This window comes from Crocuta crocuta, unplaced genomic scaffold (assembly GCF_008692635.1).
Source record: "Crocuta crocuta isolate KB4526 unplaced genomic scaffold, BGI_CrCroc_1.0 scaffold186, whole genome shotgun sequence".
NCBI classification, from domain to species: domain Eukaryota; kingdom Metazoa; phylum Chordata; class Mammalia; order Carnivora; family Hyaenidae; genus Crocuta; species Crocuta crocuta.
In genome coordinates, this window is record NW_027551569.1 from 8,978,796 (window position 1) to 9,005,069 (window position 26,274).

The 26,274-nt window shown below is 43.6% G+C and overlaps 1 protein-coding gene across 5 annotated transcripts in view; it reads right to left on the reverse strand.

Moving 5' to 3' along the window:
* The window catches only part of RGS6 (regulator of G protein signaling 6), a 594,402-nt gene that overhangs the window by 177,728 nt on the left and 390,400 nt on the right, over positions 1–26,274 (reverse strand). For all 5 annotated transcript variants that reach the window (XM_077750704.1, XM_077750703.1, XM_077750707.1 and 2 more), the window contains exon 3: positions 2,655–2,754. In XM_077750704.1, coding sequence (XP_077606830.1) covers positions 2,655–2,754 — 100 coding nt within the window. The remainder of the gene's footprint in view (positions 1–2,654; positions 2,755–26,274) is intronic.

Consider the following 26,274-nt stretch of genomic DNA (forward strand, 5'->3'; position numbering starts at 1 on the left):
TTGAACTGGGATCTGATCACTTCACACATCTCCCATGCTGATAGCCCGGTCTGAGTACCACTTTGCCACAGCTTCCTGACTCCTCAGAGTATGAAGAATGCAATATAATGATCTTGTGTCAGAGCATGACAGCTCATGTTTAAAGTTTTCCAGTGGTCTTATAGTGACAAAGAGGTTGCAAGATCTAGGTTACCATTATCACTTTGACTTCATCCCTATCACCCTTTATTTTTTCACTCTACTCTGGGTCCCTCTTCTTAGTTCCTCTGTACGCCAGAACATACTTACGTTGGCAACTTAGCACTTGCTTTCTGGAATGCTCTTTCCCTCAATATCCATATGACTCAATCCTTCACCTCTCTTCCATCTTTACTCAAATGTTACCTTTGCAGGAAATCCTTCTTTGGCCACCTGTTTCAAAGTTGTGACTCTACCATTCACCTTTCATACTTTATTTTTCTCTTTGACCTTTATCATTATCTAAAATTCTGCAAATTTTTCTTATTTATTTTGTTGTCTTATCCACTACAGTCTAAAATTCCATGAGGACAGAAAATTTTATCTGTTTCATTTATTTCTAAATGCCCACTGTTCAGCAATGTTTAGACATGAGCAAACACCCAATAAATATGCGTGGAATGAATGACCAAATATATTGGAAAAAGAAGCAGATGGAACTTCAAGAAATTAAAAAAAAAACAAAATAATTGAAGTAAACACCTAAAATCTAGATTGAAGAGAAAAACATTTTTCAGAGAACAATATAATATCAACAAAAGAAATAAACTCCATGACTCATCTTAGGAATCTGGCATAAATTTGATACCCAAAGCAGCAAGAAGGGTAAGTGAGAAAAGCAATTAACTCATCTTCTCATGAAAATAGATTAAAAATCCTCAACATTTTATCAAGCAAAATCCAGAAGTGTATGAAAAAATAATGGATCATAGCCAATATTATATTTCCATTTATAAAACTTTCAAAATTAGAGCCTACTATCAATACAATCATCTTTCACTATCCAGATCTATTTGGTACCTGAGTTCAAACAGTGACACTCTGAATAATGAAGTATGATACTTATAGGTACCTCAGTTGAGTGTATTAATTTTTTAAGGTAACATACAAATACCAATTCGTGTGTGTGTGTGTGTGTGTGTATGGGCTGTGTGTGTGCTGTTCTATGAATTTTGACCTATGTAGAGATTAATGTCACCACAATCAGGATACAGAATAGTTCCACTGTAACTTTATAAAATTCCTTTGTGTGATCCTTTTATAGTCATATGCTCTCCCAGCTCTTAGTCCTTGGCAACTACTGATCTACCTGTTCTCTGTCACTATAGTTTTGGACTTTTTAAGAATGTCATGCAAATGGAACCATATAGGATGTAATCCTTTGAGACTGGACTAAATAACTTTATCTAAGATTTTTGAGGTTCATCTAAGTTGGTGCATCTATCAACAGTTCACTCCTTTTTATTGATGAATGTGGATGTGCCACAGTTGGTTTCTTTATTCACCCATCGAAAGACATTTGGTTGTGCCTGGGCTTTGGAGATCATAAATGAAGTTAGTATAAATACTTAAGAAATTTTCATCAGAATGCATGTTTTTGTTTCTCCTGCATAAATACCAAGGAGTGGGATTGCTGGGTCATAAGGTAAGTGTTTGTTTAACATGATAAGAAACTTCCAGAGCAGCTGAGTTTTTACCTTCCCACCAGCAATGTGTGAGAGTTCCAGTTGCTCCATAGCCTCATCAGCCCTTGGTATTATCAGTATTTTTTATTTCAGTTATTTTATAAATATGTACTAGAAACTGAGTCCTTTTGGTTCCCAAAATTTGGAAAGCAAATAGGTAAATTTTGATAATGAGAGAACTATCTAAAATTTTATCTTTATTTAGTTATTTGTTTCAGTATGACACAAGTCTATGTGGTGGAATTACGAAGAAAAGCAGCAAACTGATTAGGATAAAAGTAGGTAGAGGTTACCTGTTGCCAGAAGGGAGGCAGATGTCATCCACTAGGCCCATAAGGGGCACTAAGATATTGATAATATGTTACTTAGGAAGAAGGATGGTAGGTGCATGTGGCCTATTAGAGTATTCTTGAAACTATACCCATGTGTTTGACATGCTTCATAATTAATTTTTGAAGAAATGTCCAAGCATGCAAAACACACCAAATCCCCAAAGTAATGCAGAAAAAATATTTTAAAACCACTTCTTCCAAGAGTTCAAGTACAGTCAGTTGAAAAACTTAAAAATAAAAGCATTTTGTAGAATTTGAACATAAGACTTTTTTAAAGCTTGTTTAAAACTAAAATGATTTCTTTAATATACCTGTGCTTCTGTACATCTCATAGGCCAAATTGCTGATGGGCTATCCAGTTCATTAATAAGCTTCTTTCCAGAAGCCTCAACCTATACATAGAAGGGTGGTCATGGCAAGACCATCTTTAATCATTGGCGAAGAGCAGCTTCTCCTGGAAAACCATGACCAGAACTCAACTTTGTCTAAGTAGCACATTGGATGTATCATCTTTACTATTCACAAATCTTCAGACACACCCCAGGTCACAATCAACACTACACAACTCTTCAGTGGCCTTTTCCTATTGCCACCGACACCTTGTAAGGAGAAAATTTACCTGTTACGACACTGGGAATTTTGGAGAGGAAGCTCTTGACTGTTCTGATGGGCACACCGCCTGTCTTGTCATCTTGCATCTTTGTGATGATGTCTTCAATCTGAAAGAGAATAAAGAAGTGTCATGTTCTCCCACAAAGTAATGATAAATGATACCTTTATTAACAGCCATAATGAACATGTATGAACATGAATGCCAACAATAGACATAAAAAAATAGCCTCCACCTATGCAGTCAATAAACATAGTAGCAGGATCTGCAATGAACCAAGTACTGGGGATGGGATGAGGCCATGAGGTTACATACAAGAGCATAAAATGTGGTCTATAAGAACAGACTCTGAGATCAAAAAGTTAAGGAGGGAGAAATATGAGTGTAATTCAATATGTATGCAGTGAAACTCCTCCTCTTTCCCAAATTGGACTTATACATGGCCTTAACAATATGAAGCATCTGGTCTTTGGGACCAGTGTCGGATCCAGCCAGAGTCACACAGAGGAAAAGATGAAGACCTGGAAAATTCTGATCCAGAAAAGTTGGAGGACAGGTGTCAGTGGTTGTTTGTGGTAGTGTGAGGGTGATCACCTTAAGCCAGGACTAAAGTGGAATGAGGACAGAATCCTTTTCTTTTGGACTAAATAAGACCACACTGTCAAAAGAAAGACCATGGTGGGTTGTGGCTTGTAGTCAGTGAGATTTTATTACTAAAACAAGTTACTTTATACATATATTGAAACCAGAACAGAGAGAGGAGATGGACCACTAAGGATTTAGGTGCCTAAATTGGGAAACCAATTTGTAGCTAAGAATTTACAAGTCAGATGTAATTTCCTGGGCAGAAAGCTTCAGAATAGGATATGGAACACTCTGTGACAAGGACATAGATCTTATTGTTTGAGGAGTTGGGGGTAGGGAGCAGCTGGAATAGTAGAGAAGATGATGTTTAGTTTTGTTACACATCTTGTTTCCCTAAGCAACAGAGTATCTGTGATACAGCATCGTGGAATCTCAGAGTGCTTCTATAAAAGATACACAAAATTTTAAGTCTAGAGATTTAAAACTGTAGCCCATCTAGTCTAACATACTAGCAATTGCATGGCAACTTATTTGATAGAAATAAATAGCTTGTTAGAAATAAATAACTAGGTTAGGATATGGAATAACTTAATAATGATATACAATAGCTAAAATATATTAAGAATTTATTATGTGCTAGGTATTATTCTAAGTATCATACAACATTATCCTATTTAATATTCATGATTGCTTAATAATCTCGATCTCACTGTTATCCTCATTTTTCAGATAAAAAGATTTAGTGAGGTATATCAACCAGGGTAGATTGTAACAAATTAAGTTATTGTAACAAAGAACTGTCAAAATCCCAATGGCTCAGTACAACCATGTTTATTTTTCTCTCATGGCTCAAGTCTATCACAGGTCATCAGGAGGACTCTTACTATTGTACTTATCAGGCTGATGGAACAGCTACCATCTTGAATGCTGACCATCATTGTGCTAAGGGACGGAAAGAATTCTGGAGAACCTTGTATTGGTTATTAAATGTTATAGGCAAGAAGTTACATAGAACACCTTTGCTCAGAATTCTTTGGCCAGAACTAGTTACATGGCACCACCTAACCACAGAGGAGCCAGGGTTTCAGTCTTCATGGTGCCAAGAGGGGAGGGGAATGGACCATCTATGAACAGTGTCAATGACTGCCACAGAAGTTAAACAGTCTTCCCAAGGTCACACAGCTACCTATTTGTGGATCTCAGAGCTCAGGCTTCTTACCCTTGGGCTGCTCTGCCACCCTATAAGATTCCCTTAAAAGCAGCAAACTGGGCAGACCATTTTCCTCTGGATATTTCTGGGTTTTCCTGAGAAGTACTGATAATGAGAAAGCATCTTAAGCTCCTGGCCCTTTAGGGAGTAGATGAATATATCATGCTAAGAATAAAGGTTATTCTCTGAAGACCTATTAAACGACAGTATAAGAAAAATGTTCATCCACATTCATGTTGATAGTCTCAACTAGTGCCTTGCCTTGCTCTCTCTAAACTCAACCCAATGATTCAGAGTAGTCTGAATATTCCTTACTGATAGCCAAGAAGAGTTAGTCCTAGGAAAAAATGGTCATATTTTCAAAGTAATCTATGCTTTTGATCTAGTGTGCTATCTGAAGCCAGAAGTATCAGTTACATTAATGCTTTTAATAAAATGGACTCAAAATCATTGGGAACTGGAGGGAAGCCAACATTTCAATTCAGTTAAACACCTGACTTGTCATTAGATGATAGTAATTTCCAATCTCTGCTGACGTGGGCTGTATTTAAAGACTGAGTATGCAGAGGAAGCCTCCACAATTTGTTGGTCATTGCTTTACACCATGAATCTTAAAAGGATGTATTTATTAAAGAAGACCCATCTTCTCATGTAGGCTTACAATGTACCAAGAGGTATATTATTTATCAGAGGTTACAGCTAGATCAAATGGATAACCCCTTTAATTGACCAGAAAGGGAATTACATTGCAGCAACAGTTTACAACATCAGATGTGTGCGGGGATGTTCATTGGTCCCCACTTCATGACTCTTCCATAGTATGAATATATACCCAAGTCCTTGCCCTGGCCTCATCATGGTGAGCAGGGAGTCTGCCCCTTGACTTTCGGGCTTGGCCATGTAACTTGCCTGGCTAATGGGAAGACCTTGAACACGAGGTGAGCAGAGGGTTTTAATGCACCTGCATGGTCATGCTCACCCTTTTCTCTTGCGCTCCTGTATCAGATAGGTGTTCCAAGGAGGGTGAGACACATCTGGAGCAGAAGGGACCCAAAACACATAGCTAGACAGGTCAAACTTCAGTGGACCTGCACACCCATGAGCTTATTGTTGTATGCCCTTGAGTTTGGGTGGTTTGCTATGCAGGAAAATTGTGGCTATAGCCTACTGGTACAACAGGGCTCTAAAATAAATGCACCTCTCAAAAATTGCTGAGGCCACATAAATACTTAATAATAAGAATCAATGAGTCCTGGAGATGGGGTATCCTAAAATCCAATGCTTTTAAAGAATCCAGAAATTCCAATTACATCACCCACCATTTGCTTAAAAATTCTTAGGACCTTATACTCCTATGTAGCTCATTCTGTGTGTCAGGAAAATCTGTGATAGCTGAGATGGATTCCAGAGCACGGCCCACTGCAACATCAGCTAATGATACTGCTTCTGATTTTTTTTTTTTTGGTCATGGCTTCTGGTGAAATTCTAAGAGCGCAGATGTACCAAAAATTCAAAAGTCGGCTCTCAGGAGCTTATATAAATTATAATGGCATGTGTTTTCAGAACACCTGAAGAACACCTACATATGATCAACACTGTCCTCGCTATTATTTTAAATAAATTATCTAATGTATTTCTCAGTCTTAAAAGCTACTTAGTAAATATGTTGAAATTGAGGCTGAGAGAGGTTAAGTGATTTATCCAAGGGCAGCTGGTTAGTGGCAAAGCCCAAATCCTTATCCAAGTCTTCCTGACTCTAATACCCAAGCTCTATCAAACCCAAGATTCATCTTATTTTCAAACAGTGTCTTCTGACATGCTTCTGAGATACAAGGCACTTAATACTGTTTGCATTGAAGGGGAAGTTCAGCCCAGTCCTCAGGGGGTAGAGAAGGAAACAGAGAAATTGATCCAGATAATCAGATTATCAACCATCTCAGGATTTCTCTGTCCAATGACTTCTACTGCTCTGCTGCTCTGTGTTTTCTCTCTTTGCCCCAGAGGCGTGGCAGGATTTATCTTCTACCGGTAGATCACAGCTGCTGCATTGGGAATGGGGAGGTGGGAAGGTATATACTTATATTTTCACGGAAATAGCTGTGGGGTGGAAGAGAGGAGTGAGGAGAAGCAACCGTCTCTTCACAAACAGAGGCCACAGAAGGACAGTGGGAAGAACACTGGTCTGAGGCCCGTGACAAGTGCTAGCCTCAACTCCACTGATGGGCTGTGTTGACCCTGGACAAGTTACTTAACCTCTCTGGACTTTACTGCCCTCATCTCTACAGTGATAGGCCTGGTTGCTGAACTGAGACTTCTAGCTCTAGAATACAAGAGACTTCTCTTGACTTGACCAAGGCAAAGCTGTGTCACAAGAAAAGGACAGGACAGCCAATCAGGCCTCTGGCTTCCCATCCTCCACGCTGCGCATCTGCCAGGAGGCCCCATGCAGCACGCCTCTCTGTGCTGAGGTGACAAGTAGTCACCTGCGCTACGCAGGACTGGGGATGTTTTCAGAAATCGTTTTGGACAAATGGTATCAGAAGCCGGATACAGACATGATCCAAAGAGGCCCTGACACCACGCCTTTTTAAAAAAAAATTTTTTTTGACATTTATTCATTTTTGAGAGAGAGAGATAAAGTGTGAGTGGGGTAGGGACAGAGAGAGAGGGAGATAGAATCTGAAGCAGGCTCCAGGCTCTAAGCTGTCAGCACAGAGCCCGACGCGGGGCTCAAACCCACGAACGATGAGATCATGACCTGAGCTGAAGTTGGATGCTTAAGTGACTGAGCCACCCAGGCGCCCCTGACACTGCTCCTTATTGATCTGTTCCATAGAAATGACAAATAGCCAATATTAGTTTTGTTTGTGTAAATTAATTATTTAGTGAACGAATTTATTTAGCTCCTCCAACTTTTCCTCAGTGGAAGATTAAAAAACTTCAAGAATAGGCAAACTACACTGCTATTATTAATAATAAAAAACCCACTTCCACCACAACTTTAACAAAGTATGCCTCAGGCATGAAGGGCTTTTCTAGTGAAGCATTTCATCTTGAGTTTGCAATCAATTGCCTATTTTTCGCTACTAATGCCTGTCACTTCAGCTCCTGCATTTAATTAAAGACCCCTTCTGTTCTGTGTCTGGGAATGAGTGAAAATGACTCTTTGGACACATCTTATCAGCCCAGAGGCAGGAATCAGAGCTGGCAAATGATAATCATATTTCTTAATCCAAAACGTGTGCGCTTCACTGAGCATGCTCTGTCCCATATGTGCTCTCTAAGATCAGGCTAGGTCTCATCTTTATTTTCAAAAACATAGCACACTGCTGTTCTCAACTTTTAAATGTACTCTGCTTCACTTACTGGCTTAGCAGACATTTACTGAGCACCTACAAAGTGCTAGGCAGGTTTAGTTTCTATGGTTACAAAAGTGGGTAAAAAGAAGTCTACTCCCTTTCATCATGGACTAATACATTTCAGAAAGATTCAGGCATCGAATCTTTCTGAAAGTTAAGATTGGGACAGCAGAGTCAAGTGTGGGCTCCAAAGAAGCTTCACAGTGAAATACTCAGAAATACTATTTTCAGAGGTCTTCAAAAGGGGAACCCCCCTCCCTTTTTTGCCACCCCGTTCAAAAGACTGTCATTTTAGTGGTAGGAAGGGAGTTTTGAGATTCCTTGTGTTAGCTACGACTTGAAATGCTTGTTCATCTGTTTTTAGTTCAACTTACTTTTGAATCACTGTATTAGTCTAAAATGCTTTTGATAGAGGGTCGCCTGGGTGGCTCAATCGGCTGAGCATCTGACTTTGGCTCAGGTCATAATCTCATGGTTCATGCGTTCGAGCCTTCTCAGATGGCCCTAATTTGTGTGCCATCTGCTTCTTATTCTCCTCCCTTTGGAGAGAAACCCACTGATACTTAGGGAAAGCAAACTGTCCAAGGCCAAAGGGGGCTGTTGAATAATGAGATTACTAGTGTTGAACCCAGGCAGTCTTGCTTCAGAGCTGGCTCTCTGGATCACCATGCCAGCTGTCAGGCAGCTCCCAGGCAGACCCCGGCTCACTGATGGCTTTAGCAGAGGGGAAGAAGATGCAGAGGATGGGCCACAGCCTATGCTTAAAAGTTTAGTACATAGTGTGAAAGGCAAAAAACAACAATCCCCTCAGAAGGTATCTACATCCTAATTGCTGGAATCTTACATGGCAAAAGAGACTCTAGAGATGTGATTAAAGTTAAGGACCTTGAGATTCAGTGATTATCCTAGGTTATGCAGGTGGGCTCAGTCTAATCACATGAGTCCTTGAAACATGATGACCCTTCTCAGCTATAGTCACTTGGAGAGAGATGCAACCATAGAAGAAAGGTCAGAGAGATGAGACTCTGCTGGCTTTAAAAATGAAAGGAGGGACTACAAGCCAAGGAATGTGATCTTTAGGTGCTGGAAAAAGCAAGGAAACATTGTCTGCTAGAGCCTTCAAAAGGTATACAGTCCACCCAAAGCCTTGCTTTTAGCCCAGAGACACTCATTCTAGACTTCTGGCAACCAGAACTGTATGACAGTACAATTATCTTGTGTTGAGCCATCCAGGCAATCTGTTACAGCAGCAGGAGAAAACTAATCCATAGAGTGACCCCTACTCATGAATACACATTTAGAAAATCAGTATTCTGCATTGTTTCCAAAGCATATTAGTATTTTCTCCTCCCGGACAGGAAGTAGGTGGATCTCCCCACATTCCACTTCTCTCTGTCCCTTTTGAACAGCTTGACAGTCATACCAACGGTCAAACAGTAATTGTGATAGTCTGCTTGGGGAAAGATGTCAGTGTTGAGGAGAGTGAAAACATCTGTCTATAACCTGAAGTAATTGCTTCAATGACATTTTAAACACTTCAGTTTCTGGTCTACCAGGAACCAATTAGATGGGTAGCTCAGAGGTTACATCCAAGGGCTTCTTAAATGGGTCATGGTAGCCCATTAATTAATGCCAACACCACGTTCTATATACGGAAGAACAAATGCCCTCTTTTATGCCCCATCTCAGATTTTATCTTACCACATTCTTCAGCCTGACCCACCAAGGAGAACGAGCCCACAAGGAACACCAAAATAATTAGGGAAGCAGGATAAAATACTCCAAATTCGAACATACATCTTTTCACATTACATTCTATAGAAAGATTCTAGTTTTAACATATACCATCACCTTCCACTTACTGATGGAGAAAAAGCCTCACCTTGTCTTTGTTTCCCAAGAAATACTGGTCCATCCAGTGTCCTGGAACATTACTACAATTTTTTTTCCCTCCCAGAGAAGAGCAAAGAACATAAGACTTGTCCTCCCTCTGACCCCATGGACATCCTAGACTCTGAAATCACTCATTCTTTCTGGCTCACTTCCTTCCTGATTCTACCTCACATCTTCCCTTATTCCAAACTGAACAACTCAACTGGCAACTGGAGTGAATTCAAGGGCTTGGAAAGATTTTATGTAAGTTTTCTCCTCCTCAAAAGCCTGCTGTGACTCCCTAATTCTACAAAATAAATGCCAGGTTTCCTACTATGGAATTCAAGGCCTTCTATTTTTCGGTGTCAATCCACCTTGCCAGCATCAGTTCCGAGAATGCTTTTTGTTTTGGGACACACCCATCGGCCAACAACATCCTCTGCTCCATCCTGGCTCGTGCACTGCTTCATCTAGCCACTGGGGACCCACCTGGATCCTAGTTGTGTGTTCAGGCCCCGCCCAAAAGCCCCTCCTCTGGGGAACAGCCCTTGATATTTGCAATACCTGCGCACATGTGTATTGTAAGTTATCTATAATTTTTACTCCCTTTTTCCATTCCAAGGGTGTGACGCAAGAACCAGAACTTGTCCGCCTTGCTCAGGTCCACCTGCAGCCTGTGCTCAGACAAACCCAAGGTGGCACCTCTTCTGGGCTGTAAATATGTCCTTGTAGTTGGCAATGGCCCTACCCTTGACTCCCGAGGACCCATCCTGCCCAGCTCCCCTCAGCTCAGCGATGGCAATTCTGTGTAATGAGATTTCATCTCAGCCTGTCCCGAGGGGAGCACCCTTCACCATTTGCTCAGATCATGGCCTCAGTGCACCTGACTGTGTCGTTTTCTCTTCTCTGGACCGTTCCTTTGGTTGGTTATGCCATTCTTCGCGTCTGATGACCTGAACTGCTCCCATGAGCACAAGAGTCACCCGTGAGGGAGGAGACTGAGACAAATCACAGTGTGGGGGGGCTCCCTTCCATAGAGGCAAAATCAGGTTTTGCCTGATCAGTCCTAAAGGGGAAACAGGAGGTGAATCATCACTTACTCCAAATACATTTGACGCTCATAATGTGCTGAGTGCCAGGGAACCAGACAGGCAGCTTTTCCCTACGTGCTCACCTTTGGGGGGGACCCTCAAGGATGGTTAATGAGCCTAAGGAAGAAGGGGTGCAGTCCCCAAGGGGGCCTTCCAGGAGATGGTGCAGTGGCCCCACTGGCTTCAGTTGATTCCTGGCTCTTCCCCAAAGGAAGCCCTTGAGCCTGTAGCATCCTGGGGTCCCGCTGGACCCTGAGGAGCAGGGCCTTGGACAACCCTGACTTATGCTGCCAGAGGGAAAGCAGCAAGGATTCCATTTTGGGTTTCACGTCTCCTGCCTCTCCTGCTGATAACCAACACTGCTTCTGAACATGCCAGCCCTGGGTCTGATGTTTTCTGGAACACAGATCTAAGGGATGCTGGAGTCCCTTCCTGGGCTGTAACTGACTGCCCAGAGGTACAGTCCCATCGGAGAGCTTGGCTCCTTCCCCTTACTGCATCCTGGTGCCATTAAATGCCAGAGCCCCTTGTCACCTCTTACACGAAGGAAGAACACACCCCTCCCCCGGCCCCCAACCTGGTCTTTCTGAACTGGCTGGTCTCTCTTCTCATTCCAGCCACCAAGGGGTTAAACAGAATAGACCAAGGAATGATGGGTCATGTTCTTCTCTTCTGAGGCTTGATAATAGTTCCCTAAACTTCTTTAAGTCCATGAATGACTTTATTTTGAAGACCAGAAACTTGTTTCTAAAATTTAAATGAGTATGTAGGCAAAAGCTCTTAGAGCACAGTGCCCAGCACAGAGATAGTTGTTCCCAATAAACGTTCATCTCTCCTCCTACAAGATAGATTGTAATTTCTTCCTCCATCTGACGTGAGAGAGGGACCACAGAAGATTCTATGGCTCCCTTCAGAGGGGCAGGTATGGGCCCTCCTTTAGTATCATCACCTCAGAGGACAGCAGCGGCTCCCGGAGAGCCATGCTTTCCAAACTGGTGTCACTAAAGTCACTTCCCACTGAAAGGGACCCACTCTGCATAGGTTTCCAACTACAGAGAAGACGATTATTTCATCACCCCGCTCGGCATCAGCCCACAGCTCCCCAGAGCAGCTTTTTTTTTTTTTTTGGCCTTAAATCCCGAGCCCCACCCCGAGGCAGGATAAAGCAGCAGAATCATCCAGTCCACAGACAGTCCCTTGTCAAGGGGAGGCCCAGGACCTGCCTAAGGGAAAGGCAAGCTTTGCAAGCCCAGGAAGAGATGTTCCTTTTACTTTCCAAGTCCTTTGCCGACGGCTCCCCAGATCACAGCTTGAAAGAGCAACTTATTTTTCACCCCCAAGAAAATGAGACTTAAGGCAGTATATATTTCTCTGATTTAATTCCGATTTTACTCTAAGGAGCCCGAGCAACTCTGGGAAGCATTTGATGGATCGCCAGCTGCACACTGCAAACAGGGATAAATACCAAGGTCTGAAAATACACCCGGCAAGCCCCGCCTTGGGAGAACAGCAGGGTCATTTGCCAATGACTTCTGTTAATCACCCACATCAAGTGGCTTTGCGTCCTCACTTTGCTTTTAGTCTCCCAGTAGCTCTCCTGCAGGAAAGGGCAAGCAGCAAGTGGAGCCTGCACTGGGGGTCCCTGGGTGGGAGGTTGGGGGCTGGGGGCTGGGAGGCAGGATATCTACCCCCACCTACAGGCAGGGGCAGGTGGGGTGGCCAGGCTGAGCGCCAGTCAGGAGGCCTCCTCGCCTAAGGTTTCATGTTTAAGTGCAGATGTTGCTGCCTGTCCCACACGGTCACCAGGAGGAACTGTGGAGGAAAAGATCTTAGGCAGAACAGCAGGTACCTCTTCTCCAACGAAAGGAAACTTCTTCCTCTACTTGTGGGTTACAGAGTTGCGGGGAACCAGGAGGTGGAGAGGAGGGACACATATCAAGAAACTACCGGATTTGAAACACTGACTGACCACAACAATATGGGAGGGGGTGGGCTTTGTCCCCCACTGGAAGAGCAGGGCTTTCACAGGGCCTAAACCACCAGAGGAGGGGTGTTCACTAGGTAAATGGCTGGTGGGGGAGGGGCCAGTTTCAGTTCCGACTCACAGCCCAAAGACCTGAGTCTCAGGTGTGACTTCCACACGGTGGCGCTACTGCTTGACAGGAGCTCCCAGCTGCACCGGCCTCACTGTGACTCCCCTTGTCACTGTGAATTGTGTCTACTCCAAATTCATACGGAGTCCCCCAGTGCCTCAGCACGGGGCCCTGTTCGGAGATAGGGTCTTTGTAGAGCGAATCATGTTAAAATGAGGTCCTCAAGCTGGGTCCTAATCCAACCCGATTTATGAAAAGGGGGTATTAGGACCCAGAGATGTGTAAAGGGAAGATGTGAAGACACAGGGAGAAGGCAGTGTCCACAAGCAAAGGAGTGAAGCCTGAGAGAGATCCATCCATCACAGCCCTTGGCTGTCAACACCTTGACCTGGACTTGGAGACTACAGAACTTTGAGTCAAAATATTTATGTTGGTTAGGCCAGCCCGCCTGCAATACTTTGTTACAGCAGCCCTAGCAGACTGATACATTCCTCCTGACTCTGCAGACCACGGACTTTAATTTTTTCCAGTTATTTCTGTTTAGCATGAGATGAAAATAATTTCCTCTTCCTTGTCTTCCCCTCCCAGGCTCCTGCTCCCCACACACACACACACACACACACACACACACACACTCCCTCCCAGGAGATGATGACTAATTATTTTCAGATTAGACAGTGTTCCATGTGCTACATGAACTAATTTGACATCTTGTGCATTGTCTGGTTCCCTGGAAGCCACACAGCATACTACTTCAAAGCTCTGTCTTTCTGAAAGCCAAGGCTATGTCTAAGATGAGGGCTGAGAATGCATGCCAGATTCACAGACCAGATCCACAGCTTTGAGGGTCAGGAAGACACTGTTTTCCAGAATCAGGAGTGAGGAGCGTCATGATTAGACTTGGTCTTTTGTTTGTTCTAAAACTATTTGTGATAAGGAAGATATATAAACTTCCACACTTAGGGCACAGACACACAGATAAAGCACCACAAAACAGCTTGAGACATTTACGATTTAGCAGCTCAAATGTAAGATATTTTGCTGTTGAGTCAACTGAAAACTTACAATATAATGCGGCAGCAAGCAAACCTCAAAAGATCAATTTGATCTTAGGATGCATTAGTAGAAACATAGTGCCTTTACTGAGGGAGGTGATAGGGCCCTCATCTCTGTACTGATGAGGCTGCACTTAAAATGCCAAGTTCCCTTCTGGCACCAGACTTAAGAGGACACCCATGAACTGCAGTGAACATAAAAGCAAATGACCTAGATCTTAATGACAGCATTAAATAGCAAGGGTAGAAGTTGGCGGGACAGTGATTAGTCCCTTGTCCCAAGTATCTGTCAACTTAAATGAAACCATAGTCCAAGTAAAAAGTGTGCTTGCTCTGTAAATGTAGCCCCCAAGAAAGGACCGCAGCCCTTGGTCCTATCTTTGTAGAGATTCTGGATCTGCCGCAGTCCAGCTCTTGAAGTACTTCATGAGCCAAGGAATGGCCCCTAGGAGTCACTTTTGCCCCTTAAAATGCAACTAAGTCAGCTTGGAAGAGAAACTTGTTAGCCCATTAGCCTAGTCCTCCCTGGGGTGAGTGGGTCCATTCAAGGCATGAATTCTCACCAGGGAACTCAGAGAAGACCACCTATAAGATAGGAGACAGTGGGAAATGGAGGGAGGGGGGAGGGGTGGTGGGGGAGTCTGAGACTTGAATTCTAAGGTGGGGAGGCCCAGGTAAGGGGCTTCAGACAGAAGGGGTGTGGGTGCAAGTGGGATGGAAGAGCCCCTCTAGAGCCCTGGGGATGTCCTGGAGGGAGGGGAGATGTTGAATAGGGTGAAGGTCTTATCTCCATAAGCCCCCAGAGGGGCTTTTCTGCCTGTGATCCTTACCCCTGCTTTGTCTCAAGGGAATCACTTCCCATATGAGGGTCTCAGTCCCTTCATCAATGAATTGGACCAGATCCATCACGGAACACATTTTTTTTTTTTGCAGAAAATGTTCGAGACAGATAATTTCCCTCATTCTCTGAAATCCCAGTGCCTCAGTGGGTGCTATTTGGGTTTCTGGGTGTTTCCAGACCATCCTGCCTCATCTTTCCTCCTGCCGTCAAGGTAATGACGGTTCCGATGGGAGAGGTGGAGAAGTGAGGAAGAAGTGCTCCCTGACTTGCCTACCCTGTGGCCTTAACCTCTGAGCCACCTGCCCTGCCTCTTACCCAGGTCAGTGGAAGGTTCAAATGAGACATATATGGAAGCTCTTTCAAGAGCTGGGAGGGGCCCCACTCGGCCTGCGGTCCCTGGAGAGAGTCGGGGCTCCGCATGAGCCTCAGCGGGGTGGGTTCGGGCCTGAGCTGGGGGCTTTCCAGCACTGAGCCTTATGGAGAAGGACACGTCATCCAAAATATAAGTGGACTCCCTCAAAATATCTCTTTTGTCCCCAAGGGGCCTCCTTTGGGACCCATTACTTGCTGGCTCAGACATTCTCCCTGGCTGTTCTGGAGCCTGGGGAATTGGGGGGCAGGGGTGGAGGAGCGGGATTGGTGAGGTGGACGGAAGCCGCACAACCTGCATTTGCAATAATGTGTGTGCCGCGGAGACAGGAAACTTCCATTTGATAATACCTTCTGACAGATAAAAAGCCTTTGCCAACATGTAGGTCATTTCAGGATGCAGAGACTTGATGGGAATGGAAATCTGATGTGTGTGTGCGTGCGTGTGTGTGTGTGCACGCACACATGAGTGTGTGTGTGAACTTGTTACCATGCAGTGCTGGAAATACGACACGGCCGGTGGGCATTTAGATTTCAGTGGCTCTCCTGCCTGTGGGGGAACGAAAGCCCTTGGGGGATGTGATGGCTGGGGGCATACCTCCTTGAGGTCACTGGGTGCAGCAGAAAGGGCCCCTTCCCAGCGTCTGCACTCCACTGGAGCTCAGAGCAAAGCACTTGGGTTTGAGCCCCGAACACCAGCAGAAGGGAATGTCGCACAAATCTAGCACTGCAGTGAGTGGCTGGGAGAAACAGGGTTTTGGCAGTGGAGGCTGCTGATGGGGCACAACGCAGCAGTGGGGACCTAATGTCCGGAGGACAAAAAGAAGCCAAGGGGCTGCCTAGAGTTCTGAGCATTTGCAGAAGCAGGCTGACACTGATGCCCATCCGAGTGGGAGGCAAGAACATTCTCCGGGTGACATACCAATGAGGTCCCCTGCCCTTCCTGTCTCTCCCCAAGCTGGCTGTCCTGCCCTATGGCTCAGGCAGGAGCTGACTGCATTCCCAAGTGCATGTTCAGAGTTGGAAAAAGCTCAGACAAAAGCATCAATAAAGACCTTTACTTAACTCGATTTCATAATATTACTTTTTTTTTTCTAAATTACCACTTGCTGCAGACATATTACTGTGCATCCTCGGAGCATGTCCCACTGTCCTATTCCCAAGGGGGACACAGGAGGTGGGGGTGGGGCTGGGGACCCACAATGGGGTGGCACTTGACCATGGACCAAGAGGCACACAGAACTCAGCCTTGCCTCTAACAAGCTGCATTACTATGGGCGAGTCCCTAACAGCCCTGGGCCCCAGTTTCCTTTTGCAAATGAAAGGGTTTCAATGGTTTCTAAAATCTGCTCTAGCCTTACAACCTCTATGAGTCTGTCCTCCAAATATACAGCTAGTCATGGCTCCTCAGGACATACAGGAAATGCCATTTTCCCTGAGGAAGGCCCCTCCCTCCCCCGATATCCATGCCACTATCTCCTGCCACAGCCTCTCCCGTTCCTCTACAGGAGAGGCTGGTCTCCAGCACTGGGCAGGGAAGTGGGGCTCCATCCTGGGCTTCCAGATCAGGGTGTCCCCCCACATTCTCCTGGAGGTTGATCAGTAATGAAGGTGATATTTTGATCTTTCTGTGCCTCATTCTCCCCTCTCTCTTAATTGCATCCAAACCCAGGTGGGAACCGGGGGTGTTATTAAATGGACTCTCTAACCCCCAGCAATAACCCTGAGGTTCACAGTGTGAGGGCAAACCTACCACCTGGGTGGAAACACTGCCAACTCTCTCTTTTTTGGCCAAGTGTTTAAGGGCTCTGCAAAATTCCGGTGTGGTTTGCGAGCCATCTGGAGCCTGTAGGAGCCTAAGTTCAAGTTGTTCTCAAGGAGACCCGGTGCTGGCAACGACCCACAGCGTCTGGCAGATGGTTTCCTCGGCAGAGTAGAAGCTCGGGGGCTGCAAACAGCACCTCCAAAGTGACTCAGGCCGAACCACGTCTAGCCAGACACGGAGCCAAGAGTCCTTTCCGTTAAATAATTCACAAGCCACCCCTGGGTATGTAAACACAGCTCTGGCTAATGTGGGCCGACAGGTGATTTCATGCATCATTTAACTCTTTGCATTGCAGAGGAATGCAGCAGAGATTAGATAATCGGAATAATTTCACATTTGTAAACAACTTTTTTTCTCTAAGGAGCAAAATATTGTGAACACAGACTGTAAAAGAAGCATTCATCTAGATAGGCCATGGAGAAAAAGAAAATTGGGCATTTGTTACAATAATAAATGGGACAAACCTCTGTTGGGAGCGAGTAGTCTTCGAGAGCGGTTCTTTTTTAATTAAAAAAATTTTTTTAACATTTATTCATTTTTGAAAGAGAAAGAGTGTGTGAGTGGGGAAGGGGCAGAGAGAGGGGAGACACAGAATCTGTGCTGACAGCACAGGCCCGACGCGGGACTTGAACCCACAAGTGGTGAGATCATGACCTGAGCCGAAGTCGGACGCTTAACTGATTGAGCCACCCAGGCGCCCCCAAGAGAGGTTCTTAAGGGCAGTGGTAGGTACTGCTTGCGCTTGTGTCCAAAGAAAGTGCAGTGAAAGTAAGGAGTGAGTGGAGAGGAGGGAGGTGGGGTGGGAGAGGAAAGAGAGAGAGAGAGAGAGATAGAGAATGAGAACAAAAGGGCAGTACACCCTTGACCTTGGAGCTTTGGTCTGAAAGGAACACTGAAGCCTCAGGCCAGGCAGTCCTTCCCTGACACCAGGCAGAAATGCCGTTCTTTAGACCACCGGCCCTGGACAGTCATCTCTAACAGTATTCCATCCTATTCAACCCTCTGTCACAACAGCTCCGCCGGGCAGTCCCATTCTGCAAAGCAGAGGAGGTGAACACGCCCGGCCACAACACGCAGCCTTGTATTTATTCCCAGATCACAAATGAAATCTGAGCACTTGGCCATCTCTCTGACAAACTGCTACCTTTGGTACAGGAAGTTTTCAAACTCTGCGGGCAAACAGCTCCACCTTCTCTTATTTTTTTTTAAGTTTATTTTATTTATTTGGGGGGGGGGCTGGAAGGGATAGAGAGAAGAGGGAGAGAGAGGGAGAATCCCAAGCAGGTTCTGCATTGTCGGCACGGAGCCCGAGGTGGGGCTCGAACCCATAAACGGTGAGATCGTGACCTGAGCGAAATCAAGAGTCTGATGCTTAACTGACTGAGCCCCCCAGGCGCCCCAAACAACTCCATCTTCTTGAACAACAAGGTGATTTTAGGTGAGGGGGTGCTTTAGCACTGCAAGCCAGTGCACCTGCACTGGCAAAAGTGTCCTGAATCTTCCTGACACCACTTTGCTGCCAGGCAGCCTTCTGTGACTAACACCATCCTGGGCCGGTCGGTTGCCTTGATCACGTCCCTCTGCAGACTGAGCCTCCAGATGGGCTCCATTGAAGGTCCTCGCTGGCCGGGGCCACAGCCCTGTCTGCATCATCTCTGATAAACAGATGAACTGGGGGAGGGGAAGCTCGGCTCCAAGGCACCCTGCAACCACTGGGCTTGGCAAAGAGCGCGGACTGACAGAAACTCGCACCTTCTCTGGGAAGATGGGACACGCCAAGAACTCTTAAAATGTCATCTCCATCTGGCCCGGGGTCTCTAGGTCCCATGCAAGGCAGCTGTGAAAGGGTTTGGAATTCGTTCTGACGAGCATGCAATATGGAGCTCAGATGTGGGCCCCGTGGGTCTGAAATGAAATATCCGTTCATTAGCACAGAGTTTAAAACCCTGCTTAGCTGCTGTATCGTGAAAGTTAACGTTCTTGCAGATGAATCAGACTCAGAGACAGACGTGGCAAAAGCCTTGAGTTTTCAACCCGCCAGCAGCCTCCCTGCATGGGCAGGGGAGGCCATGCTGGGAGGGCATTTATCCGCGTTAAGCTCTCCGTTTGCCCCAGTTCCTGAGTGTTGACGGTGCTGCGACCCTGAGGGGCTCACGTAGGCTCCCAAGCTCTTGTCCTTTATTTACAGCCTACTCTTCCCAGCGGAGGGGTGCAGCGGGGTGCACCCCAATCACAGACATGCCAACAAGACTTGTAAAATCTGCTCTGGTGCAGAAGTATCACTCCTTCTGTGGGGCCTCCCGTTACCCACACATGGTGGGCATTTAATACCTGCATTTAATGCATTCACCGTCATGGACAGAGCCCGATAAGCGGGGGGAGAAGTGGACTGGAAGGTTTAAACCTATCATTTTGGGCTGGGGTCCCAGTGGCAGATCCTAGCCAGGCTCTCAGTATTGGAGAAACGTTAGTGCCTACAGTGTCTGTCCCTCACTGACCCTGTGCACCTGCTGTGTCTGGCAATGTGGAGAACACAAGACGTGCGTGATAGTCCACCACCTGGGAGTCTTTACTCCACTCAGAAGTTTGCTGTGGTGGCCTCTGACCTCAAAATTCATTGTGTAGAGAAGGGCAGTGAGTTGTGTAGTCCAAAGCGGTGAGCGGAAATGCTGCCTGTGACACCCTCCCAGAGCAGCTCCTAAGGCCTCATTTAGAGGACAGTCCTGCATGGCCCCTCCCTCCTCAGTTTGGCAGGTTCCCTCCTTCGTTGCACTATAGGCACCCACTGCCCTCATGGTGGCCTCCACCTACCCCAAAAGATCTCCCACTTGACCTTTGCTTTACAAAAAGCACTTCCACACCATAGACTTTGCCAACCTGCTGGTGACAGTGAACTGAACCTATCCTGGGGTGCCTGGGTGGCTCAGTCGGTTAAGCAGCCAACTTCCGCTCAGGTCATGATCTCACGGTTCGTGGGTTCAAGCCCTGTGTCGGGCTCTATTCTGACTGCTTAGAGCTTGGAGCCTGCTTCGGACTCTGTGTGTGTGTCTCTCTCTCTCGGCCCCTCCCCTGCTCTCTCTCTGCCTCTCTCTCTCTCAAAAATAAACATTAAAAAAAAATAACAATGGTTTTTAAATGAACCTATCCTGGGCTTCATAATTCCTGGACTGTCTTCTTTGTCCTAAAATGGAGCAAATTGTGTGGTGCAAGTTGTACTTGCCTTCCTTATGAAAGACTTCTGACAAAGACTTTCTGGACGTCTAACGCCAGTTTAAGCCTATGCGGGACAGTATTCCATTGGGGTTGCCCTGGGTTTTCCACAAACACTTCCTCCGAGCAGGCAGGGCTGCGTCGGTAGGCATGTTGCCTTCCATACCACAGTGCCAGGGCCCCAAGACAGGGGGCAGGGGGAGAAGATGGAGGTCTCTCCTGGGTTATTGCTCCTCACCAAATTACCATTAATGGTAGGAAGAACCTTGGAGTGTGTGGGTGTGGGTGCGCACCCACGTACATGCGTGCTGAGCACACGATGGTATGTGAGTATGCATGTCTGTGCACATGTGTGGGTGCATATTAGGGAGTGAGTGAGCAAGCAAGACAGTTTTCAGGAAAGCTTTTCAACACCTAAATAACAAACAAGCTTGTGTGTGCGAGTGCAGGGGCTAGCTCACATTCTCCTCAGTTAAGTCAGGTTCTAAAGTGTTGTGTCCAAGTCAAAAAGTTTAAAGTGCCTCTACTTTTTGTAACTTCCTACATCTCACCCACTTTCTTGTTCCCAACAGCCCTCGGACCTTCCTGAGCACTCCGCTGATTTCAAGTGCATAGGAATGGCCCTCACAATGCTGCTTTTCCTCTTCCTTGGTATTTTGTCTATAGTCCGTCAACGTGGCTACCGGTTCACTGGTGATTACTCTGTGGTAGTCAGGCTCACTCTCATCACTTCATTTTCTACCACTGAATGGCTTTTGCTCTAGTTATTAGAGTCAGTGTTTCATCTATCCATTTGTAAGGACTTTGAAGGTAGGGACCATTTCTTGCTCTTGGCACACGTGTGTACTACTCTTCCAAAATATTTGTTGAGAACCTACTGTGGACTGCATGCTGGTATAGAGTGACTTTACTTAATCCTGGTAGCACCTCTGCAGGATATTCTACTTTAAAGTGATGCAATGGAAGGGCAGAGAAGTGAACCACATGACTGCTACATGGCAGTCAGGAGTGATGGAGGCAGGGTTTGAATCCAAGTGTCTGAAATCCAAGGCCAGGACATAATTGTGCTTTGTTGGCTTTAGTCCTTTTCATCTTATTCTAGTTGTGCCAAGGACTAGATACCACCTAGACATGGCTCTTGAAAGAAAAATGTTTTTTTCCACCAGGGAAAGTAGTATGCCTGACTGGTGATGTACACTGCTCTCCCTGTTAGTTAATGATGCCTAAGGAAGCCAGATGTTTAAGTCATTGGTGGATTACAAAGGAAATTAAAAACACATCAAAGTACAATTATGTACCTTATTTGGTTGTGATAGTTAGATGAAACTTACTTTAATTCTTGGGTAAAAGAGGTGGATGGCATTTACTAAGCAATTGTATGTAATTGCTAGGCACCGTGCAAGTTGCTTTTTCCTGATTATCTCATGTAGCTCTGATCACAGCCTGAGAGGGGTCATTATGACCATTCCTGCTTCACAGACAGGGAGACTGGGGTGCAGTTTGCTCAAAGGGAGATGTAGGGTTTGCATTAGGATTGAAATTGATTTAAAATTAATTTTTTTGTTTTAAAAATTTTTAAAGTTCATTTATTTATTTTGAGACTGAGAAACCAAGACGGGGAAGGGAAGGGGCAGAGAGAGAGAGAGAGAGAGAGAGAGAGAGAGAGAGAGAGAGAGAAAGAATCGCAAGCAGTTTCAGCATGAAGCCTGACACTGGGCTTAATCCCATGAACCATGAGATCGTGACCTGAGCTGAAATCAAGAGTCAGACACTTCACCTACTGAGCTACCCAGCTGCTCCTCAAATGGAGTAACTTTTTGCTTAGGTAACACATACACATGATACAAAATTGAACAAATAAAGGGGCACATCAAAAAGTCTACTTCTCACTGCCTACCACAGGCTCTCAAGTCCTCTCTCAAGAGGCATCACTGTCATCAGGTTCATGATGATAGAGTCAGTGATACTCAATTTACACATAAGCACACACTTTCTGTGTAAGAGTCATGATTCCTATCAGCATTATTTTACAGTAATGGTAGCATACTCCTCAGTACTTTCAGCACTTTGTTTTCTTAGAGGTCATATCCTTAGAGGATGTATCCCTTCATATACATTTGCAATAGAGCTTTGCAATAATGAGTCTATAGTGATAACCAGTTTATAATCTTTTTGCTCTTACAATGTGGCAATGCATATTCCTATACATACATTATTTCATACAATGGCACATATACACAATGGCATACAAATGCAATGTATAAGTTCCTAGAAATAGAATTTCTGAGTCAGAAGATACATACAAATTATATTTTGACAAATACTGGCAATTTGTTCCAAATAAATCTTGTAATAATTCATGTTCCCACCAAAGATCTATGTAAGTACTACGTGACTTCCTTATAATGTTGCCAACGAGAAATTAAAATTTTTGATTCTTGTCAGTGTGAAATCTGGTAGGTTTTTGAAAATCAGTATTTTGGGGCACCAGGGTGGCTCAATCAGTTGTATCCAACTTTGGCTGAGGTTTATCTCACAGTTCATGAGTTTGAGCCCCGTGTTGAGCTCTGTGCTGACAGCTTGGATTCTGTCTGGAGCCTGCTTGGGATTCTGCGTTTCCCTCGCTCTCTGACCCTCCCCTGCTCATGCTCTGTCTCTCAAAAATAACAAACAAAACATTAAAAAAAAGAAAAGAAAATCAGTATCTCTCAGTAGTCTTAATGTATAATTCTTTCATTTTTGAGTGAGAATAGGTATTTTTTTCCCCACTGTTTGCATCATGAGTATCTTTTCAGGATTGTCATTTGTAATTTCCATTGTCCTTAAAAAAGAGTTTTACTGAGGTATAATTGACAGACAAAAAACTAGACATATTTAATGTATACAATTTGGTGAATTTGGAGATATGCATACAACCGAGAAGCCATCACCATGCTCATAATCTGGGTAACACACATCTAAAACTTGCTTCCTGCTTCTTTCTCGTCCTTTGTGTGTGTGTGCACGGGGGGGTGGGGGNAATTATTTATTTAAGCAATCTCTATACCCAAAGTAGGGCTCAAGAGATACCCAAGATCAAGAGTTGCATGCTATACTGACTGGGCCATGCAAGCCCTTAAGATGAGATCACTTAACAAGTATTAAGCGTATAATACTGAGCTGTTAACTATCATTTTTAATGTTAAGAAGAGAAGTCCTTTGTCTGCAAATTATTTTTATCAGTACGTCATTTTTCTTTTTCTTTTGTTTATGGAAGGTGCTTTTTGCAATGCAGAAATATTCTTTTATAGCAAATAGAATTTATCAATATTTTAATTTATAGCTTTTGCATTTTGAATAAAAAATAGGAAGTTCTTCCCCACATCAGGCTCATAAAAATTTTCTATTTTTTTCTAGTTCCTTGTGGTTTTATTTTTTGTCTTTAAATCTTTGAGTATTCTGGCATTTATTTTGGTGTAAGTTTTGAGGATGAAATTCAGGGTTCTTTTGAGGATGGAATCCTTTTTCTTCCCAAAGAGGTATCAGTTATTTCAACAGAATTTTGAATGTACCTTTTTTTCCATTTAACATATGTAGTCTAGCCTACTTCTAAACACTCTTCCTTTTTTTAAAAATATTATTTATTTTGAGGGGGCACAGGGAGGAGCAGAGAGAGAGGGGGGCGGAGGGAGGATCCTAAGCAGGTTTCACGCTGTTAGCGCAGAGCTCAATGTGGGGCTTGATCTTAGAAACAGTGAGATCATGACCCGAGCCAAAATCAAGAGTCAGACATTTAACTGACCAAGCCACCCAGGCACCCCTAAACACTCTTTCATTGAGCTTCCTGGCTATTCAGGTGTGGTACTGTATTTTCTATTCTTTCTCTTTCTCTCTCTCAATATATATATATATTTCTACTATGTCTATCCATCTAACTTCTTTCATTTTAAAATATATTTTAGTATCTGACAAGGCCAATCCTCTCTTAGCTTTTGGGCTATGCTTGCTTATTTGTCTTTGAACTTTGGAATCATCCTGTCTTCCTTTTANAAAAAGAACACCTTGCTGGGGTTTGGATGCATTGAATTACATTTTTAGTTAAGACATCTTTATATTAAACAGGGTGTCCATTTGTACAAATCATCTTTTATATTCTCAGTAGCATTAAAAAGTTTTCTTTCCATAAACTTGGCACATTTCTTGTTAAATTTATTTCTCTTGTGAGATTTTTTTCACTTACATTTTCTAACCAACTTTTGTTTGTATGTGGAAAGTTATTAGGACCATTTTTGTACTTCTTTTCCTTAATAATTTTTTTCATTTGATTCTTCGTGTTTTATAATACATAGTCATATAATCTGCATGTCATGATAATTTTAACTACTTATTGATTCTAATATCTATGCTAATTTCTTTTTCTATTCTACTTGGGCTGGTTAGGATCTCTGGGGTAATGTTAACAAATAGCTGTTGAGTAAGGTATACTCTCTTGTAGCTGACATTAATGGAACTGCTTCTACTCTTTCTCCAGTAAGTATAGTAGTAGCTCTGGGACATATGTTACTAAGTAAGTGTGTGTGTCTGTGTGTATAATGACATATTCCAGCATGAATTTTTCATCAAGAACAAAACATACATTTTATCAAATGCCTCTTCAGTTATCTACAAAGATGATAAAAATGATTCTTTTTTTTTAAGTTCATTTTGAGAGAGACAGAGAGCAAGTGAACAGGGGAGGGACAGCAAGATGGAGACAGAGTCCCAAGCGGGCTCTGCACCATCAATGAAGAGCCCGATGTGGGGCTTGGACCCACAAACCATGAGATCATGACCTGAACCAAAACCAAGAGTCAGATGCTTAACCGACTGAGCCACCTAGGAAAATGATTCTTAACGTTTGACACTGTTTTATGAGTTAAATTATATGGATTCTGGATTTTGAAACACTCTTATGTTTTTGAAGGAATAAATCCACTTGGTTGTAGGGAATTCTGTCTTTGTGAGCACCTGGATTTATTTGGTAATATTTTAATTAGGCTATTTTGTATTCCTATTCATGAGCAATATTGGTTTTTACTTTGTTTTTTTTTTTCTTTTGTGCTCTTTTTATCAGGATGTGCTTGATGTATGCTAGCTTTGGAAAAAGAATTTGGAAGCCTTCTTTTTCTATATGCTCTGAAGAGTTTAATATGGGGCCCACCTTTTCCTTAGAGGTTTGGTAGAAGTAATTTGTGAAACATTCTGGGCCTAGTGCTTTCTTTGGAGATGTTTATTTTTTGTCCATGGTCTGTGTTTTTTCTAGGCTAATTAGTTTAGATATTTTTTTATTGAGGTCACGCTTGGTATTTATATTTTCCTAGTAAATGATTTATTTGGATCCACTTTGGCTAGTTTACGAAGGATTGTTTTTATTTTTTCTCCTAAAGAAACAACTTATTTGTTGGTTAATAAACCAGTCGGTTTATTTATTCTTTTATCAGTTGTTGTTTTCTGACTTTATTATTATTACTATTTTTCTTAGGTTAATTTTATTTTTCTTATTTTTAGCTTCATGGGTGTAAGACAATGCATTTATTTCCTTTCTGTTTTGTTCATTAATTTGAATACTTCTGTCTATGAATTTTCCCTTGAGCAATTGCTTTAGCTACTTCCATAGGATATGCAATGTGGTTATAACCACTATTGGTCATTTTTTTTTTTTTTAATGGGAGTATAGCTGACACAGCATGACATTAGTTTCAGGCAAACAGCATAGTGATTTGACAAGTCTATGCTATGCTCACCAGAACTGTAGCTACCATCTGTCATCATACAATGCTGTTACAATACCACTGACTACATTCTTTCATCCACATATAATATGGATTTCAATCAATTATATGGATATATATATCCATATAATATGAATTATTCATTCCATAACTGGAAGCCTGTATGTCTCCCTTCCCTTCATCTATTTGGACCATTCCCCTACTCCCTCCCCTCAGGCAACCATCAATTTCTTCTCTGTATTTCTGGGTCTGTTTCTGCTTTTTAAACAAAATTTGTTCATTTGTTTTATTTTTTAGATTTCACATATAAGTGTAATCATATGATATTTGTCTTTCTCTCTTACTTATTTCAGTTAGCATAGTACCCTC